This window comes from Dysidea avara, chromosome 4 (assembly GCF_963678975.1).
Source record: "Dysidea avara chromosome 4, odDysAvar1.4, whole genome shotgun sequence".
NCBI lineage: Eukaryota > Metazoa > Porifera > Demospongiae > Dictyoceratida > Dysideidae > Dysidea > Dysidea avara.
Window position 1 is genome coordinate 39158724 of NC_089275.1, and position 21798 is coordinate 39180521.

Below are 21798 nucleotides of genomic sequence, written 5' to 3' on the forward strand. Positions count from 1 at the left end.
GTAAACTTTGCTGTGGAGTGTTTATCTCATGTTGCTCAAAAAGTGGGCATGTCCATATTTGAAAATGCAGCAAACCACTTATGAGTATGCTATTGTACTAGTTCTCACCATTTCTCAACTCATAGGATGGCAAGGGTGACAAATTGCTTCCGTCTGAGTGCTGTAGGATGCAAAATCGAAAGCATGGTTTTCATCACGTAACCAATAATAAATTCCCATAGTTGATTTCAGCTTGAGTTTTATATAAAGAATTTGGTGGTACTGCTCCCACATCAAGGCCATGGTACATTTAAAATGTACCGTAGCCAGCCATGGTTTAACTTAAATGTACCATGGTTTATAAGATATGTACCCTGAAATTTGCCTTTGAAGTTAAGTGGCTTCATGGTACATGTTATTTTGCAAAATCATTTATTTTAATGTGGAAAACTCAAGCCATAATTGTCCATCAGGGATTGGCTAACAACAAATTTCAAAACAAGACACACATACGTATGTGTGTACAGTGCAGTGTTTACACATACACTGTACTTACTACAGTCAGGTCTTTCTACTTATGCGTCACAGTTTTATCACTTTTTTTCACATTAAAAACATACTGGGTGGTTACAGTAAGTGACCTTGTTACACAGTGATATGCTTACACACATGTAGACAGTACATACAAACATTACCCATCCAGGCTCGTCCAGTTTTTATTGCCATCTGGAATACACAAATAAAAGTAGTCATCTTCACATATTTGGTACAAGTACTGTATGTACATTGTTGTATGGATATAGTACAAGTCACACAGTCAATTCAGCTACTGATACAAAACAGACTGCTGTATCTGTGTATATTTTGGAGCATCTGAAATAAATAAGATTACAAGACTATACAAAAGGTGGAACTCTTACAGTAATTCAAAATTGCTAAACCTGCTATCCAAAATTGCTACAATTGCTATAATCCAACCAGACAATTTGAAATTATTACTGTTGGCCAATACACTAGTGTTCACCACCAGAATTTATACTGGTGTATAGGTACCACACTTGTCATATCCCATATATACACGTGTGAGCGTAGAAAACTGTACATTCCATGGAACACAAGACATGGAAAATGAAAACATAATCAAATTATACAGTAATCTTACTTACCGTTAGTTGTTTGTTGACAGTAGTTGATGAGGTAGATTGGGAGCTACTCCTGAACACCAAACTACAGGCAATGTACCTCACTAGGGAATGATGGAATACACTAAATGTCAACAAATTGAATCACCATAAAATACGTACGTGCATACAGTATAACACAGAGGAACACTATTGTTGGAAAGTGATTTTGAAGCATCAGCCTGTGGTCTCACCTTTATCACACTTTATCCAAATCTTGATTGACAAGACTTGGCTGTTTCAAACCCTTGCTTATCTGAATGCTAGAAGTGGCTGTACTAAAGTATTTACAAGTGCTTGTAGATCGGGTCCCCCCCCCCCCCCCCCCCAAAAAAAATGTCACGTCTAAAAACTGTCATAGAAATATTATACAGGACAAAACAGAATAGTACTACTCAAATACAGCATAAGGCCACATAAACTTAATTATTAGTTTCTCATCCCCACCTGCATCACCGTTTTTCTTACTTCATTAAGGATTTTTTGCACCACTGGCGGCTTAGTGCAGCCATCCAGCACCTTTTATAGTTGGTACCTTACTAGAGCAGTCTAAGAAAACTGTATTTAAGAAAACTGTATTCTGAGTCATTTTAGCGAGCTAATTTAAGTGGCCTATAAACAATAAAACACCTACAGGCAACTGGATATGGAAACTCATGACAGAATGTGCCCTCAGGTGTTATTTTTTTCCATATCAACACTTTCCTTCTCAAAAATATTTGAGGAACTTAATGGCATCTTTGGTAGTATCAGGTAGCAGCTAAAATGCATGAAGTTATAAATACAATGGGCCACATCCTGTAAACAATCAGAACACACCACTATATCTCTAATAAGCAGCACTGAGGCCACGCCACTCAACAATCTAGCTCCGCAGAAAACTAAGTAGCCTATTGTACCACGTCCCCTAGTTTAATCTACTGCGTAGTACTGTAGTGAGATTGAGATATATACAGCAGTCACAACCACACGTGAGAAAAAAGTAAATTAACTAGTGCAATAAAAATTATTACATATAAAATGAAGTATGGTCCCAGTAGTAAAACAAGAGATGATGATAGCTATGAGGGAAAATCCCTACTTTGGCATTCCCACATTGCTACAATGCCAAATAGAAATTTTTTCTCATAGCTACCATCATCTCTTGTTTCACTAATCTTTATCGCTGGAATCCTATTTCAAATTTTTATTGCACTGGTTCTTTTTTTAACGAATTGACTGTATTTTGTATTTCCCTGAAGATCTTTGTGATCAAACTGGCACAGTACAGGTGTTTGGGCAATGGAGGTCCCGCTGGATCTCAATATATTTTCATCCATCAAATAGTATACACCCCATTAAATTTTTGTTTAACTAAACAATGTTTAGTACACAAACACTAATTATCTAATAGAACATATTAATAGTCAACATACAGTACAGCTCACGGGTTATGTCGCATGTATACGCACGACACGCGTGAGGTGCGCTCGAGTAACCCGCTTGGATACAGCAAGGCTACAGTAATGCTCCGTGATAGCAAACTTTACTTGAGAGTGTCATGCAAGACAAGATAACAGGACTCACCTATGGTGTTGGGAGGCGGCACTGGCTCAGTTCCGCCAGCTGTGAGGTCTCCTGTTGCAATGCCTGTGTTGTAGCTACCGAATACTTGGTCACTTAGCTACTGACTGGCCAGTCACGTACTACAGTCAGTACTGTAGCTAGCAGTAGTTACCGTAGACCTGGTCACAAAGTAATGTGACAGAACCCCAGTTAGTGCATTTTTCAAATTCATATTTTCTTTATCTAGATAGCCAAAGGAATGGTCAGCCGAAGTTTCAAGCCAAGAAACTTCGAAATTACAGCGCTACAAAATGGCAACAGCCAAAAATCCATTTGTACGGTGACATACAGGTGCTTAATAAAACGATCATAACGTACGAGTGCAGTCCTCTACCAAGATGCAACTTGCACCATCAAATTCTCCATGAACAAGCAAATCCATTGCTGGGTAAGTTTTGTCTTCCAGGCCTTTCCTACGACCAAGGGGAACCGGCGAAGACGAACGAACGTGAGAAAAAGCGATAGTGAACCGCTCTTCCAATGCAAGGCAGACTAATGCTGATATCTTCCGTCTTCTTGGGAGTATTGACACGAAACAAAGATTTTGGAACTCCTCTTACTTTGGGGATCACGATGCTATCAACGTTTTTGGTGTTATCACTTTCCTTCAGTGTGAAACAAGTGCTTTAGAAGTTACGGATTTTTTTTTCGATTCGTAAATATTCCACCCATTGAATTCTGCGGGCCGGCAAGCACGCGTTTATTGCATTCTACTGTAAAATTAGCTAGCTAGGCTTGCACGAACATTTGGGACCAGGTCACAAATGTTTATGTAGTATAAGTGTTGCATGAAGGTATTCTAAACAGTGTTCTCATGTGTGGCGAGTTTCTCGCGTGGCTAGTGCATATCCACATGATGTTCCACAGGTATTGCACAGTACATTGCAGAAGAATGATCCCGCGAGAAGATATGAGCATTACTCGCACGTGTATACTCACGACGTTACCTGTGAGCTGTACTGTATCCTACTAGCTCATTCTGGCTCACCATAACAAGAGAATAACAAGTTTACCTGACAGAAACACTCTAAAACAACACCCACACTACCATCCGTCCTAATACAAATTAATCCAATAACCATAGCAACTGTTACTAAGCAAAAGAAACTAAAAATACTGCAAAAGACCGATCACATTTACAACCGTTGCTTTGGTCTCAAAATGACATTTACCTTAGCAACAGTTACCTAGCAACAGTGTTGGGGGTAACACATTACTTGTTATATAATGCGTTACGTAATAATTATTACTTTTGTGGTAACAAAGTAATTGTAACGAAATACACAATAAAAACTAGTAATATACTTTACTTACAAATGTAACACGTTACCTAAGTAATAAAGTTACTGTGATAGGTGTATATTACGTAATATTATTACTACATGTAACGGAGTTACTAATCTTGTTAGTATTCCACTGAGCCTCAACAAAGTAACAAAGCCTAAGCTTATTCATTTACTTATAACCAAGATTTGCACATTGTCCAACAACGCACAAGAGCAATGAGCAAGAGGTTATCACAAAAGATCAAATTGCGTATGACCTCCCTCAGTTTGTTTGGTTCATTCAGACATATCCAGATTTACCTTGTGTGTGTGGAATATAAGAAGTCTTGATCGTATCTTACTAACTGACTCTACTTCACCACAATTGTTATCCTATGATACAACTTTTCAGCTAGGTGATTTCTATGTATCCACAGTACTGTTTAGGCATGTCATCCATGAGAGAAAGTTTCAAAGTGTGCATGAGACTTTTTTCGGATAGCTGTTGAGAAAGTCCCAAGCTTAGTCAAAGAAGTTTACCCCATTGTTACTGATGAGGAAAAGTCTATCAATGCATGGTGTCATTTCTAATATACTTTCAAGTGCAAGAAGGCTACGATGTTGGAATCACATTTTTCAAGGAGTTAGACACTCACTTGCATCCAAAGTTTCCAGAGTTGCAATTAAAAGCGTCATATCTGACTTACGTGATCTGTTCCATAAACCATCCTTCCAGGAATATACAAAGAACTATCACCTAACTGGTCTAAAAGAGTCCGTGATTATTACAGTAAAAATATCCATCCTGAAGTAGGCAAATCAATTGGAAGATGGATATTGGAGGAACAAGGTGTATACAGTCCTTTTAGTGGAGTAAATAACAATCAATCAGAGAGTTTCAATGTTATAATGAAACAGCTTGAGGCATGAAAGGAAGTGTCAGTTGATAGTTTGGTTCTCTTGTTTTACTACTTCAGTGCTGTTTTATGAATGAAATTTCAAGAGGAGCTTGCAATCAGGGTGATGACCACCTACATTCAGCCTTTTTACATTTGTTAGAACTAACGGAAGATGTGGAATTCATAGATGGTTGCGTGCTGCCTAAAGACATTGTTAAATGTATAAAAGAGGGTCTAATTTTCAATGTTAATAAGGACATGGCAGTAGAATCAGACGGTGGAAAGCAGAAGAATGATACCTCCTCTGAGCCAGACAGCTACAGGGGAGCTAAAGCATTTATAGACTCAGGGAAGATTTCTTTTGATCCAAAGTTGCACCTTTTCAAAGTTCTTGGCTCTGGCGATAAGTCTTATGTTGTACGCCTATTTCCTGCAGAATACTGTAGCTGCCCTTCAAAAGGAGTGTGCTATCACATTATAGCTGTAAAAAGAAGCATTGGAGACACAGAAGAGCAGAAAAGTGTTGCAGCAAACCTTACATTGCTCCGAAGAAACATCAGAGGTTGAGGTATGAGGCCAGGAAGAAAACATCCTCGTGCAAATGATGTAATGCCTTCAGATGGTGAAATTACACTGAATCCTAAGAAGACTGAAGTGTATCCCCATACAGAAGATGTACCAGGAAATGTGGATATCAATCATCCAGAAAGCAACCAAGTATATAATGCGCGCACGGCATGATTCCAGATGACTATGACTCACAAGATCATTTCACGCCTTCACCATCCCCAACACGATACTTTGATGATGACAATGATCTGCCTGGCACTTCAATGTTCCAAGACACACCTGTAGAAGTATCAGAACAAATGCAGCACATTGTTTTGGAAAACTGTAATATATTTGATAGTCCACTCATTGGTCCATTGTATACAGTAATACCTGATGAGTTAACATCTTATCTACCAGGTGCTTTTCCACATTCATATGTTCTCACTACTTACAAAGATAAATCAATATTGCAAGAACTGTTCCAACAACGCAAGGAGTGTTGCCCCTCCACATTTGTTACTATGTGGAATCACCAGAAGACTGTATGATCTATGGTGACGTGCTTAATGACCCAATCTCTCTACCTACAACTTTGAATTTATTGAAAACCATGAATCCACTGATAGCAAATCTGCTGATTGTATTATTTTGAAGTTAAAAAACGGAGTATGTTGTTTGTTACTTGAATATGCTGAATTTTATATACGTGTATAATTTTGTATGTTCTGTAGAGGGAATTTCATGACCAGAAACTGATGAAGTAAAAGCAAAATCTCAACAAGAAGATGAGTTATGTTACATGTATAGCTTTTTATCTTATCATACAAATATATTTGCAGGAGCAATATACGGGAGCAATGAAATTAAATATTGAAGAAAATGCTCACCAAAAATGAAGATGATAAAACAAAGAAACTGCATGTTGAAGATCACGAACCAATTCCTTGCCACAATGAAGCAGCCTACAGATTAGCAAAGGCTGTAGAGAAAGACACAAGGAGCTTAACATTCAATTTCATCCTGATGAGAGCCCCGCCATCCTTGTCTCTGACTGTAAAGACAATGAAGAAGGAGAAATGGTAACTGTCAACTACTGGCTAAAAGAATTGGTACGTACAGTACTTCTAGAATCTGATAAAGCCATCATCCAGTCTCCCAAGTCATGGTTAAATTCATTGATCATTGATGCGACACAAACAGTATTATAGTCACCACCAAACATCCATCAACAAATCTCTTGTATAATGAATAAAAGTTACTCAGAAATCATCTTAGAATATGTTGGTTGCCAGAGGCAAAGTGGGTCTCATGATTGTGGAATATTTGTCATTGTATTAGTCACCACTCTTTGCTTCGGTAATAAACCAGTACCTAGAGCTGGGTGGTATGAGATTTGTCAAAGCCGGTACAGTATTATAGAAAATATTACGGTACAAATACATGCACGGTATGGATTGTATTTTTAATAATTTAATGAATAACAGACAAACTATCAGTGTCTATTACATATGCAGAATGCCACGAATGATGGACATGATAGCATGTGATTAATGTAAGGAGTGGTATCATGCTGGCATCTGTGTTACCCTACCACAAAGCCTGTGCTTGATGAAAACAAGAAGATGGCTATGTGACAAGTGTACAGTGTAGTTATTGTAATTTGAACACTGGCAAAATTATTTGACTTCACAGAATACACAGAGTGAGATGGTTAATATACAGTACTGTAGTTAATGTGAAGGGATAAGTGTTAAGTTACCATAGATAATGGAATTTACATATTATAGCTAACTCTAGTACACAGCTATAGTAATAACAATCATGAACTTGGCTGCTACAGCTATACAATTCAGCATAAATACAATGCTAAATTAAATAAATAGTACATGCAAATATTGCTTTGTTGCAGGTAAATAAGTCAAAAGTTATTATACTATTGATCAAAGTCATTTAGCATAGCAAAATAGTGCATTTTAGCTACTTCATTTCAATGAGCCATTGGTTCATGATCTTCAACATCCAGTCACTTTGTTCTATCATCATTTTGGTGAGTATGTTCTTACTTAGTTCCATCTTGTTCCTGCAAATTGGTTAATACAATGCTATCAAGACTTGAAATTATACTAATCAACCTTATTCTGTTCTTTAGACTGTATTTTCACTTCGTGAACTACATATATTATAGAGCATGACACTAATCAACACTGCTAGAATAGAGTGCAGATTGTTACACAACAAAAAGAGCATTAAAAAAATCGTGTGACACAAAGTGTGGCTAGGATCTTTCTCTCCTTACCAAGAAGAATCCAAGACCCGGGATTAGTGTTTCTCACGATTTTCATGTGTCATTTGTGTCGCTATATGTCACCAACTTTTGGTGAAGTAGTCCGCCACGCCAGAGAAATGAGACAGAGAAACAGCGATTCACCACCTCACAAGAAAGCCGCAAGTGAGTCGACTGCTGACACCATAGCTTAAAACAAGCAGAAGGAGGACCTTTGTGTCAAATGTGGTAAGTCAATACAATCTGATGGTGTACAATGTGAACGGTGCTCTAATTGGGAACATAGAGATTGTGTTGGCTGTCTAAAAGTCTGTATAAAACTCTTTCTGGCTCCCCAGGTGGTGTATATGTGTTTTTGCTCTTGTTGTGAACCAAAGGTCAAACTAGCACTGAAGTTTTTTTGATGAAAAAGAAAAACATAAGTTCCTTGAGAACAACAGGGCCGGCTCTGGCCAAATTGGGTTGGGTGGGCCATCCATGGTGGGTGGTAGATAGTGTGTGAAGCACACTCAGCATGCTACTGTTAGGGGGGTCTGGGGGCATGCTCCCCCAGGAAATGTTTTTTTAAAATTATCACCTAGGAAGTGCTACCTAGAAGCATATTTAGCCTAATTTGAGTTGGAGATAGTTATCCTTTAAATAAATGAATGCACTACACTGAATTTGTTGATTAACAGCCGCATGTGTAAACATTCAATCTACAGTAAGCTTATTGGCTGGTTGCTAGATGAATACCGCTGTAATAGAGGTGTGGCCTCAATTGCACCACATAGACAATAAGGCACCTACAAATATTTTGATGAAGACTTTCCCGCAATATTTCACATTTGAGAGACTGGTATAGACTGCTGTAGCACAGTATCTAAGTCCTCTAACCTATTTTGCAGACTAGTGTTTTATACTGCTACATTTTACAAGAAGTCTTGAGTGTAAGTTTTACTACAAAAAGGCAGCAGACTTGCACGGGATTGTATGGCTTTGCGTACTGTTAGTCTACTATAATCTAGTCAAGTTGACTGTAGTTGTAAAAATTTTGGGGGGCCATGGCCTACTCGGCTCCCCCTCCAGAGCTGGCCTTGAACAAACTGCAGCAGCTTGAGGTAAGAATCTCAAAATCCCTTGAAAATGCCAGCGAATATCTAAGTACACATACTCACACAAAATGTAACAAGACTAGAAGGGAATGCTCAATACACTCTGTTCAATCAGATACCTGCTGGGGCGGTCTAAACCTCAGAATATAACACAGCTGACAGAAAATTCAATGTGATAGTATATGGAATAGAGGAAAGAAAGCCCCAAGCATATCCAGAGTGATCTTTCAAAAGTAGTAGAAACTTCTTCTGATATCAATGACAACATTGAAGATTATGCCATCAAAGATCATTTTCGACTTGGGAAATACCAGAGAAACTGCCAAAGGCCAAGACCAATCCTAGTGAAATTCCTATGTTTCTCTGATGTCCTTAGTACTCTATCAAAGAAAAGAGACCTCCAATCATCAATTACCATAAAGCCCGATATGACAAAACAGGAACGACTGAGTAAACAGTTATTACTCAAGCAACGATAGCAGTTACTACAAAATGGATACAGTTGGAAACAAACCAAAATCCACCGTAATTCCCTCATTGTAGACAATGCGGTTTTTGCCAAGGTACTTGAAAACAAGTTAGTGTTCTTGTCAACAACTCCAGAAGCCAGATCTACAACTACAACTACTGCAACACCAAACCCTACTCCTACTTCCCAACCAATGGATCTCAATTCTGTCTCAATTTGACTAGATATCGACGTGTGCCTATGGAATGCTAGAAGCATTGTTACCAAATTACCCTCACTTATTAGTTTTGCGTACGCATTGTCATTTAAAATTTTACCATTACTGAAACTTGGCTCAGTGATCACACTTTTGATAAAGAAATTTTACCCAACAATTTCATTATCTACCGTAAAGATTGTACTTCTCGTGGAGGTGGAGTTACGCTAGCCATTGACATATCCATCCCTAGTAAAATCTTTCCAAGTCCTAACAATATTGAAGTAATTGTTGTCCAAATCACCACCCACAATCCCTGTGTTTAGTATACAATCCCCCAAACAGTTCTGCCACTTATCAGCAAAACCTTTAAAATTTTCTTTCTAACATATTGCAATCTGCTGTTATTCTTGGAGATTTTAATACGACATATATTTGTTGGACATCTTTAAGTGTTGATTCTAATTTCTCTACGTTATTTTGTGACCCGGTCTTTCAGTACAAATTTTCCAGCTAATTGAATTCCCAACACACATAGATGGAAACACATTGGACTTAGCAATCAGTAACTGTGACAAACTAATTCACAGTATTTCAGTCAACGATACAACTTCCTCCTCTCTCAAATCGGATCACCACATGATATCATTTAAAATTAATAAACAAATTAATCTGAATCATCACCAAATAAGAGAACCTTTCTATATCTACATCCAGAGGAGATTATGAAAGCCTTAATATGTACTTATGTAGTACTGACTTCTCCATTCCAGTGACGTTGAGTACATCTGGACACCATAAAATCTGTTACACTTTCTTCTTTAGATTAAACTTGGCCCAAATCAACAACCAAGATGCCAACTTTGAGACATCATATCAAATGTGTGCACACTTTAAGGAAAAAGTATCTTCAGTCACCCACTGTAAACAACAAGACAAGACTACACACAGCTGAAACTAATCTCAACAACGAATTCATCCAAGCGAAGTCAACTTACGAATCCACTCTTATACACAACTTTGCTTCTACCAATGCTTAAAAGTTTATCAATACATACGTACGAAATCTAACCAACTCCCATTTAATTCCTACAACTAAACAGTTTAAGCACATAGGACAATTTTAGCAAAGCTTCTCTTTTTAACCAATACTTCCATTCTATATTTACTACCATTAGACTTGACCTTCCAGATGATGTCAATACCATTGATTCCTCCATAGATAACCAATTAGTCTCTGTGTCTATATCTGAAGATGAAGTGCTTGAGGCACTCAACGACTCCCTTGATCCTCAGAAATCTACAGGAATCAATGGCATAGGGCCTAAAATTCTAAAACTTTGTGCTTTATCGTTATACAAACCTTTACATTTTCTATTCACACTTAGTCTACGAAAGCACTACAGACTGGTGCACTCACTCCATAGTATCCATTTTCAAATCTGGCGATAAGTCTCATGCGTCCAATCTCATTACTGTGCAATATATCCAAGGTGATGGAGCGTCTGGTCTATAACAAGATTATCTTTCACATCACAACCTGCCTATCACCTCACCAGTTTGGTTTCTTGAGCAACAGATCAACACCACACCAATTACTAATCCTATTTAATCACATTATCAATGCCAAAGATCAAACAGATGTAATTTATCTGGACTTTTGCAAGGCCTTCGACAGTGTACCATACAATGAACTTCTTAGATCAATGGGTATCTCAGGTAATTTATGGCTTTGGTTCAAGTCATACTTACTAAACCACCAGCAATGTGTGAAAATCAACAACAAACATTCCCACTTATTACCAGTTTTATCTGGAATTCCCCAAGGGTCGCAAGGGAGTATATTAGGTCCTTTACTGTTTCTCAATGACATCCCAGACTATGCTGTTCTATAATACTATTATTTGCTGATGATACCAAATGTTTCAAAACTGTAGGAAACTTGTCTGACTCAGACCAACTGCAAAAAGATACTGACTCACTATACAAATGGAGTTCTGACAGGAACCTTACATTCAATTTATCCAAGTGCGCAATCATGTCACGAGATAAGGTGGTAGTTTCACACATGCCAGCTTAAGGCTGTGGACACAAAGTAATATAATATGTAATATTATTACAATTACTATATTTTATGAGTAGTATGTAACTGTAACTAAATAGTTCAGTTGCAAGTAATATGTACTTTGTATTGTACGAGTTACCTTTAAAAAGTAATTGCTGCCTAGCAACCATATTGTTGCTATGCTATGGGCCATCTATCACTATGGTAACACTGTCAAGTCGGACATTTACTTCCAATAGAAACACACCACCAGTGGTGTAGTCAGACTTTTTGTCATGCCAGGGCATTGGTGGGCAAGCCATTCGACCATGCAACACACAAACACATGTCCATCTTTATGGACATCAACACAGCATTTTAAAAGTAATGTGTATACACCACTACGTATAGCTACTACACTATTGTATACAAGATGACTAATGTACTGTAACCTTGCTCTAAGTGAACGCTAGCTAGCTTTTGGCCTTCTTATTCCTTACTACATCTCTGTGTCTTAATACCAGACTAAGAAGAAACCTGAATTAAAGCATGAGGCACTTTCGTGTTGTATCACATGAAGACTATGCCCTGCCAATGCCACTAGTCAGCCTAGAGAAACCCAAAAAAAAAAAAATTGCTAACTGAACAAGTACTCCACACTGTTTTAACTATCACAAAATAGTATCTGACATAGCTGACGGTTGCTAATGCCTAGGCTGCCTCAACTCTATTCTCTGATCTGAGTTTTGACTACAATGATACTCAAATGTTAACTGTTCATCCCACTATACTGGAAGAACTAATACAAATTCTTGTCCTTTACTCTGCTGTACGGCTTTTTGTAATCACATGATCTTGTTTCTATTTATTGCCTCCTATTATTTGTACACAATCGAGTTACTCATAGGGAAAATCCCTTGGATAATCCCATCTCTGTCCATCGACTAGTTGGAAAGAAAAACATAACACGGTTAGTATTGTGCAAATTATGCTATCTAGTCTTGTAGCTACAATAGCTAACTTTAATCCAGCCCACGTCTTTAGTTGCTCTGGGTGGCTGATGGTGGGGCAAAGTAGTCTGATGCCAGGGCCTATGCCACTGTACACCACACTATTTCAGCCAATCAGATCAGTATTACAGATTTTTGTTAAGAAACCTTGATAAACAAGTGTAATACTAATTCTATAGACTAATCACTTGAAATAATATGTCAAGCTGCTATTGAGAGTATTATATTGTAACACATTCACTTGTTGGATTATAGGATACTAGCATTGGTACCTGCCCTATGTGCAGGACCATCTCCACATTAAACATTTTAATGCCACGAAGAGGGACTAAGCATTAAACACCAGCACTGCTAATGTAGCTATGTAGGGTACATGGTGATGTCACATTTTTTAAAGAGCATGAGGTTTTCTTATGTCATTAATGATGCAAAACACTAAAGTTTATTGTTTGTGGTTTTGACAGGAATGTAGCTTAATTATTCAGTGCATCTTCCCTACCAGTGACTTCAACGTGCTGTATAGAACAAATGAAACTTTTGCTGCTTTACATGAGAACTAATGCAACGATGATTAATATATTGGGAACCAAGCATAAATATTAGTGTCCTATATTTGCTGTGTAGCATGTATGTCGATAGTGCTTTAAAGTACATGATCCTTATGCAGTACATAATAATTTATAGTGAAGCATGCATGCAAGGCTAGCTAATTAGTTAAACTGCATGCGAGCTAAGGCAATTGTATACAGTATACCCTACATTACATACAGGTTGTGTACACACGGTACAGTTTCAGTTTCTACATTTTGATGTTTACCTTACCGACTGTCACAAAGAGAAATGAACTTGAGCATAATTTAAAGTCAACACAATTTGCAGTTATAGTTACTGCATGGCAAGCAAAAGTTCAGAACTTGTCCTATGCACTTTCAGTACTGATGTTGCAGTGACACATATACCTCTTGCCATACAAAAACCCAGTTTTGAAACACCTGCAGTGTAATTGACCAATAAGGTAATGTATGAATCTTTAGAGTGAAAGCATGTAAGCAGGATAGTGAAACAGTTGTGCCAGGTCAGATGCAGTTCCTCGGTGTAAACTATGGATCTGCATGGTTCCAGTATTATCATTTTTCAGATGCACAGTAGTATTTGTTCAATCATGCAAGCTGCCTATTACTACAGCAGTATTGAGGTAAGTCTGAACAAACAGTTTTTCATGTCATTGCACACCTATGTGTTTAAAACAAAGATGTAGATATTCTGGATACTGGTGAAAGAAGCTTTTACCTACTCTAATACAACACACTGGACCAACACACAGATGGACAAATATGTTGGCAATTTGTCTGCCCTGTCCCAAAAGTACTATAAGAGTCCCTATTATGTGAGGTAATTCAGTGCCAGTGCTGAAAAACTGATCATAAGAGTTTGTAGATGAAGACTTGCATGGAACAGATAGAGCAAAAAGGTGCATCAAAAAGGTCTCAAAAGTGAAAAAAAAAGTTATGACCTAGGCGGGGATTGAACCCTGGCTGGTTATAATAACTTGGGTTAAGGGAGGTGCACAAATCGCCACAGTTGTTTATCAGTGGTTTTGACAGGAATGTAGCTCAACTTTTCAGTGATCCTTCCCTACACCAGTGCCTTCATCGCCCTATAAAGAGCGAACAAAAGCACGTATTGATTTGCCACAACAACACTCGAGTTGCCAGATGATGGGCGTTTAATTTCGCTAAAGTCCCGCCTCGATACGTGCTTTGCATGCCAAGATATGATGAGCTAAAAGTCGTGTTTTAAAAAGGTGTTCACAAAAAGGTACTGAGTAGAAAGAAAAAAATCTGTCAACACGTGGATTTGAACCCACGACCTCTTACACGCTAGTCAGGCGTTCTACCACTTGAACAGTATGTGCTGTGGTTTTCAAAGGAATGTTGCTCAAGTTTTCTCTACACCTTGGCCTTCTACGCGCTGTAGAGACCGAACGGAAGCACGCGTGAACTCGTGATAACAATCTTAGAGTAGGCGGATGATGAGCGCTTCATTATCAGCACAGACTATGTCGATTCGCGCCAAGTCTGGTGAGTAAGCAGCGTGACCGTCAGACAGACAGACAGACAGACAGACAGCTTTTCAGCTTTATATATATATAGATAGATAACTAAGGATTCACTGTACTCATAATGAAGTACTAGACAGTTTCTACAAGTTAATATTACACTACACATTCTCACATTGAGCATTTAGTTCATTAGAAGTGTTATCCTTGGTCTTCATAGTGACAGCCAAGTTCCATAATGTGATGGCCATTGTGTGTAGTTGTAGTGAAGTGTTAGTGTGTCTGTTGGACTGGTCTAATGGAGGGAACACCTCCATCATCTCCACTACTCTACTAGCTAGCTCTGAACAACAACCTCCATTAGTACTCAGCTGGGTAGTGAGGTCTGTAGGGAAGAACAATAGGTAATGTGTAGAAATATGTCATTCATTGAGTTTCAACTATAAGATATTAAGACTTACTGGATAGTGTTTACCGGACATACATACCATATACGTAGGTGTTATGTGGAGTTTTAGTCAACAACAGTTGATTCAATGTTACTGTCCCAAACCACACCTTAATTAGATTGTCATACCACCATGCATTTATGATATAATTCACCATTACACAGCTAACGACGATAGAATACAATGCTTTATTTTACAATATTGTACTTTGCGTGGGATGATCAAAGTGATGCCGCATACTGTATTGCCCATACAGTACTAATTAGCTGCATAACTGTACTGTATGAGTCATAAAGTACTGTTACGCTCTTAATTGGGCAAATACAGCACACAAGGGCAAATACAGCACACCAGGGCAAATAGAGTACAGTTATGTGGAGAATATATTTAAGGAATGTGCATGACACTGTAAATTGCTAAAACCAGCCAACTAATCCTACCAGTTCATTTTATAGCTAGAAATAGATTGTATTAACACTTACTGATCGTCTGATCATGAAGCTATTTAAACACAACCCACTAAGACAGCATGATTAATCATGTGCGTGACATTGTAAATCGCTAAAACTAGCCTTACTAATCCTGCTTCCCAAAAAGTACGAACAATAGAATATGAAACAATCAGAAACACTTCATACTCGCCGTGTAGAGTGCTCTCTTGCATTCATAACGAGTTAAAACAATGATTGAGAGGAAAACTCGTTATTGTTAATTACACACCGAGTTACACACAGCTGTATAGGTTGTACTGCTAGTGATGATGGCAACAAAACACTTGAAAAAAAACAACAAAAAAAAACCAACAGATAATAGAGTCAGCACCAAACAACGTTACAATTTTTCAGTATAAGGTAAGGGCGGGTGTTTCCGGACTACATGTATTAGAAAATTGGTTATTTCTCATCGAGAGAAGAACGGATTCTAGCATGCTTGGTACCGAATTGTAGCCAATGAAATAGGCTATCAGTTGTATAAATTGTGAGTGGTAAAGTATAGGGCGCTAGGAGAAAGAACGGTCCAAACTTGCAAATTGAGAAAACACTAAAAATTAATATGGCTGGGGTTTCTGGACACCAGTAAAATTACGCATACTTGGCAATGCTATGGGAATTGCTGTACTCCACTGAGTGCCGTCATAGATAATATACCCTAACAAGGATTAGTGATGAACTTAACAACCGTTTGACAATCTTCATTACGGTCACGTGAAAATATTACGTAGTGCGCTAAAGTAAACATGATGCAACAATAGTAACCGTATTAAGAGCTCGAGTGCTATGAATTTAGAAGAGACATTGTGAGTACTGTAGAGGGAGCTAGCCAGTCAGGTGTGCAGTTCACTCAAGAGGGGTGAATTAGCTGTGGAGACGGCTAGGACTGGCAGAATTAAGGAATGCGTCCTGGAGTTGCTTCATGTCTTAAAGAAAGAAGACAGGCAGGAATGCTTTAAGTCTTTCTTCGAAGCTCTAATATCTACAATGCAGTCAGTGCTACATGTAAGTAAGTCAACAACACCAGCACAACTTGATATGGATGGAATTTGCAGACGTATCTACGGGCCAACAAATTGCCAAAATATTGGAAGGAATAGTGTGAGGCATTAAGCTGTCCTCATATCATGACAGAACCGTTAGTAACTAACGAACCAGCAAAACTTTGAAGAAATATTGACATCTATATTCAAGACACACATGGAACAACCAGTTGAAACACTAGCCAAGTTAACAGTTGGCGAAGAGAATGTCACAGTACAGTATGCTTGTGGATATGTGGCAAAGAAACTGTACCAAATTTTTTTGAAGCAGCATGGGGAGAAGTACGCAACATTTGTGGAATGCTTGAATAGAATAAAACCAAACAACGAAGACTCTATGCATCCAGTGACATCTTTTTATGGAGTATACATCCCAGTGGGTTATTAACGGAGGTGGACTATATGAAGTAAATGATGTCTCTTTTGCTATTTAAAGAAATTGAAAAGCTATACAAGTGAGGTTAAGAACTCATCTTGGGCAGGGAGTAAATGCCACTGTACAGTCATCCGGGAGAGAAATACTGGGATTTGTAAAGAGTGATGTTAATGTTTTGCTTTACTGGGATGTTGTAAGCAATAGCATGCAAAATGATGAGTAGAAGGCCGAGTTATTAACTGCCATCATAAGCATGTGGCTAACTATCTGTGGATATAGCATAACCACAATGGATGGAACTGTACGAACACTTGTCGTGTGTCAAAAGTAAGAAAAAGAAAGGACTTCGTAAAGAATTAAAGAAATTACGAAGCAATATCCTATATTGTAATATACTTTGTGATATCATATATAATACAGTATGATTATTGGGGCGAGCCTGAGCGAGCCCCACACTAGCGAGAGATTTCGTACGGTGAACCATTCGCGATCGAAAACGGAAAACTACGAAAATTCTAAATATCGCTCGTACGGTGAACCATGCCACGGAGTACGTGCACGAAAATATCATGCCACTTCTAAATATGGTTCGTACAGTGAACCATGCCACGGAGTACGTGCACGAAAATATCATGCCACTTCTAAATATGGTTCGTACGGTCAACCATGCCACGGAGTATGTGCACGGAAATATCACGCCATTTCTAAATATGGTTCATAAGGTCAACCATGCCACGGTGTGTGTGCACGGAAATATCATGCCATTTCTAAATATCGCTCAGTCGTAACGTGAACCATGCCAGGATTAGATTGCAGATGGAAAGAGAAGAAAGATTGAGGACAAGGAGGGAGCAGTACAGAGCCAGGCGGAATAGGGAAACCCCCGAGCAAAGAGAAGAGCGACTTGCAAGACGTAGGGAATATGATAGAGGCAGGTATGCACAGATGACTATAGATTAACGAAGGGCTTTGTCGCAACGAAGAAGAGAACGTGTTGTATCCGAAAGGAGAACAAGTTGCTGCTACGGATTGCAATGATAGTGCTGTTACACGCCAACTGCCATCATTTGACGACCCTTTTATAAAGTCACCATTTTCAATGACATTCTAAATCAGATCTTGGCGTATGCAGTGCCTCACACAAGCAGCATCGACCTTGAAGACCAGTTGCTGTCAGCACCTGTACTGGTGTATACCATTAATTCAAAGGACACAGTTGACTTCCGTATCACAGGTTGCGTCATGAACGTACTGCTTATTAAATGACACTTGTACAATTATTGCTTTATGTACTTTGCAATTATTCATTTTTTGTGGCAATATCATCTCAATCCATTATAATGCATGAGCATCACTACTTAACTTGATCAGGCTCGCCCCTCGATGCTATAGCATCTGTCTAGTTATAGCAGTAATAATAATATTGCTTCTATGGTTTACCACGTTTTCTTCGTGGTTTCTTCTTCGTGGTGTTTCATCAATTTCAGCATCTTGAAGTAATGGTCTCTTTCTGTAGTTTCCATGTACAGTGGAACCTCCCTTATCCGGACATCTATTATCCGGACATCTATTATCCGGACATCTATTATCCGGACATCTATTATCCGGACATCTATTATCCGGGCACCTCCATTGTCCGGACAGCCCAAATTGGTCATGTGGCTTGTAGTTTATTGACCATAATGAAGTTTGGTTTACATGAAAGCACAAGAAGGGAGCCTAAAGGTTGCTGTTTACCAGTTTGGTGGCTTGTTTATTCTACTAATAATAACTATCACTTGGTTGCTAGGTGATAATCCATTTTTACAGCCCAGGGAAGTGGCCATGAATGCTCTGTAGTATCTTCCCCTATGCCCACTAAACTGCATAGCACTACCTGATATATAGCAATAACAGCAATATTAGTTTTTAAATTAGTCACTTTAGCATAATAGCATGCTATTCTTAGTTACGGACATTTCTGAAATACGGACAGTAGTGTGTACCAGACCGCCCGGATAAGAGAGGTTCCACTGTACAGGGTTTGTTGCCACAGTTGCCTGAATTCGTATTGACACCAGCATTCTTTAAAAAATGGATGGTTTGTTGGATTGTCATTGCATCCTCCCTGAGCATGCTGTTTACCAAAAAGAATACTTTTAAGAGATCCCTGACAAAACTTCGTCTTTGCATTAAAGCCTGTTGTTTCTTTTCCCAGTTCTTGTGTTGTCTTCCAATTAACACCTTCTTTTATCTCATTAGAGCAGACGTAAATAGCTACGCTGGTAATTACTGTACCTGTATGTGCAATAGCCATGAGTATTGTTACTATAGTCACCAGGAATACGCCCTACGGCTACTTTTACTGGGCAACCTTAAAAACAACTTTATGAGTACAATGTTAATTAACCATAGTGTTGAATACACTCATTAAACAAAGTTATTCACATGTTCACAAGCATGTTTGATAAATTGCTACTATGGGGAGTGAAAACTACGAAACCTATTTTCATTTCACTCAAAATATTTTACCAAAACAAGGAAATTTTGATAATTACACTTCTTGGAGTTATATGCTTGCACTGAAACAATTCTCTTTCTATAAATATCACTTGTTGCTTAGAAAATAATAAAAAAGTGCTTGTGGACGGACCCTGTTCATTATGTCATAATTTACGTAATTCGTACAGCTTTCCATGTGAGCATACGTAAGAATACGTACTTACGTGAGAATCTTTTAAGAGTAAGTAAAATACCATATTACGAAAGACTTATGAAGTAGCAGCCGCGATGAACGGACTGAACACTGTCCTTGCTATAGTAGCGGACAGTTAGCAACCAAAAAGGCACTTAAATTTGTGGGTGGGTCCGCGTACAACCGTATCGAGGATTTGCTGTGACATCAGTACGCGTTGCTAACTTTGTCATTAAGGCCATACCTATTGGATCTTATGTTGCACGGGCCCGACAGACTATCTTTTTGCTTGATCTCAAATAAGAATGATAATCACATGATATTGGTGTTTCACATGTAACACTTGAAATTATAAGCGACCCGCTCTTTCAGCAGCATAAGTGCTTTCTAAAATAATTTTGTGGTGTCTACAAAAAAGTGTTGATACGGAAAATTAATGCCTTGGTAGGGTTTCGATGCTTGAAGAAGACAACCAACCTGATTGTGAAGATAAAAGGAAAGACAAGGCGGACACTTGTCAGAACCCCAAAAGGCACATTCCACCGGTGGGTTTGTTGTTGTGGCGTAAAATGGTGACTGTATGCTGCTTCGTTTGGGCTCTAGGCTTGCGACTGTGGTCAGGCAGTGAGACTAAAATTCGAGTTGTTGGCAAGTTTTAAAAATTTTATATCCAGCCACCTGTAACTGTTTTGTTGTATTATATGGACTAGTACTATTCCGTAAAGGTAATTTTCGCCACGTAAAATTTCTGTAGGATGATTTTTAAAGGCAGAGTTTTGGGTGGCATGCGAAACATTCACCACGATCCCTACTTAAATAGTACGACCGTACCGTTTGATTATCATTATCTAACCGACCTACTTACCAACATTTTGAGATGTTTTACCCGCACAACATAAGATCCAATAGGTATGGGCTAATCCCTGTTAGGGTATATTATCTATGGTGCTGTGGCCTAGCAGAGACTGACAGCGTTCTGTTCGCCTGGATACTTTGTTTCTGGCAGCGTTTTTTTAGCAGCAGAATTGCGTTGACCTTGCAGTTGCCTTACAACGCTTTCAAAGATGCAACGTTTGATCTACTGCCTGGGAATCTGTACCAACCCTTGCCTGAAGGCAGAAACAGCATACTTTAGCAATGTGGCCCAGCGGATCCTTGCTGCAGGCTTCTCCGGGCTGCTGGTTGTGTTGATTGCGCTTTTAGTTAACACGACGCAGGTAATGGGCTTTGAATCCAGTTGTATTGTCTCTAAACCATATATCCGTTCACTGTATAGACAATTTTTGTTACATATGGTCGCTTAGAATTATGAACGATGCCCTCAATCTTTTACCACGCGTATAGAAAGTTTTTTACACAAAAATATTCTGCATGCACAAGCAAAATCGTGATGACCTTGAAGCTATCGAGAAATATTTTATGGCAAACAAGTGGGGTACTTAGGTACTCAAACCATAGGCTGATTGGTTTCCATTTCATCCTTCAGTAGCGGGGTATAATCGAAGTGTCCCGAATACGCAGCTGTCCGGAAACCCCTTTACTTAATACCTTATACCCATAAACATACATAAACAATACCTTGTATGGCAGTCAGTAGACCTGCAAGTTTATCAGGAGGTTCTGCACTCATTTTCACATTGTCCGTTGACATCACCTGGCTGAATCCGTATACTTGAATTTGCGACGCCACAATTCTTAATAAGGGCGCGCGTCAACTTTGCTGGAAGGTCGGATCTAGGGTGCTCAGCTAGAAGCATCTATATGGCCATATGGAGAGCTGCAACTGGTTGATACAGCTAGCAGCTAGCTAGGGTATTACTGAATCTAGGTTTACTATGTATTAGTATTTCCTCCATTCTTCTGGCTGTATGCAGCTGTCCCCTCGGCTGGCTAGCTGAAAGCCGCGTGACTTGAAATTCAACTCTTTCAGCTAGCCAGCTGCAGCCAGAAGAATGGAGGAAGTCAATGTCACTACTTATGCACTTGTCAATTTCATGCCCCACCCCCCGGGGAGGTGGGGGAATACAGGGGATTTGACAAATCGTGGTGTCAAATTCCCCACTACTGGGGCAAAATCGGCTGTCAAATCCCCACTATGTCCCCACCCCCATAGTAAGGGGATTTGACA

The 21798-nt window shown here is 38.9% G+C and overlaps 1 protein-coding gene across 1 annotated transcript in view; it reads right to left on the reverse strand.

Moving 5' to 3' along the window:
* LOC136252077 (testis-expressed protein 11-like) overlaps positions 1 to 21364 on the reverse strand; it is a 66062-nt gene extending 44698 nt beyond the window's left edge. The window contains exons 1-4 of the mRNA XM_066044434.1: positions 21249 to 21364; positions 14813 to 15022; positions 1146 to 1225; positions 675 to 705 (exon numbers count right to left, since the gene is read on the reverse strand). Of these exons, the coding sequence (XP_065900506.1) occupies positions 675 to 705; positions 1146 to 1225; positions 14813 to 15022; positions 21249 to 21321 (394 nt within the window). The 5' untranslated portion in view covers positions 21322 to 21364. The remainder of the gene's footprint in view (positions 1 to 674; positions 706 to 1145; positions 1226 to 14812; positions 15023 to 21248) is intronic.
* Positions 21365 to 21798: the final 434 nt, after the last annotated feature.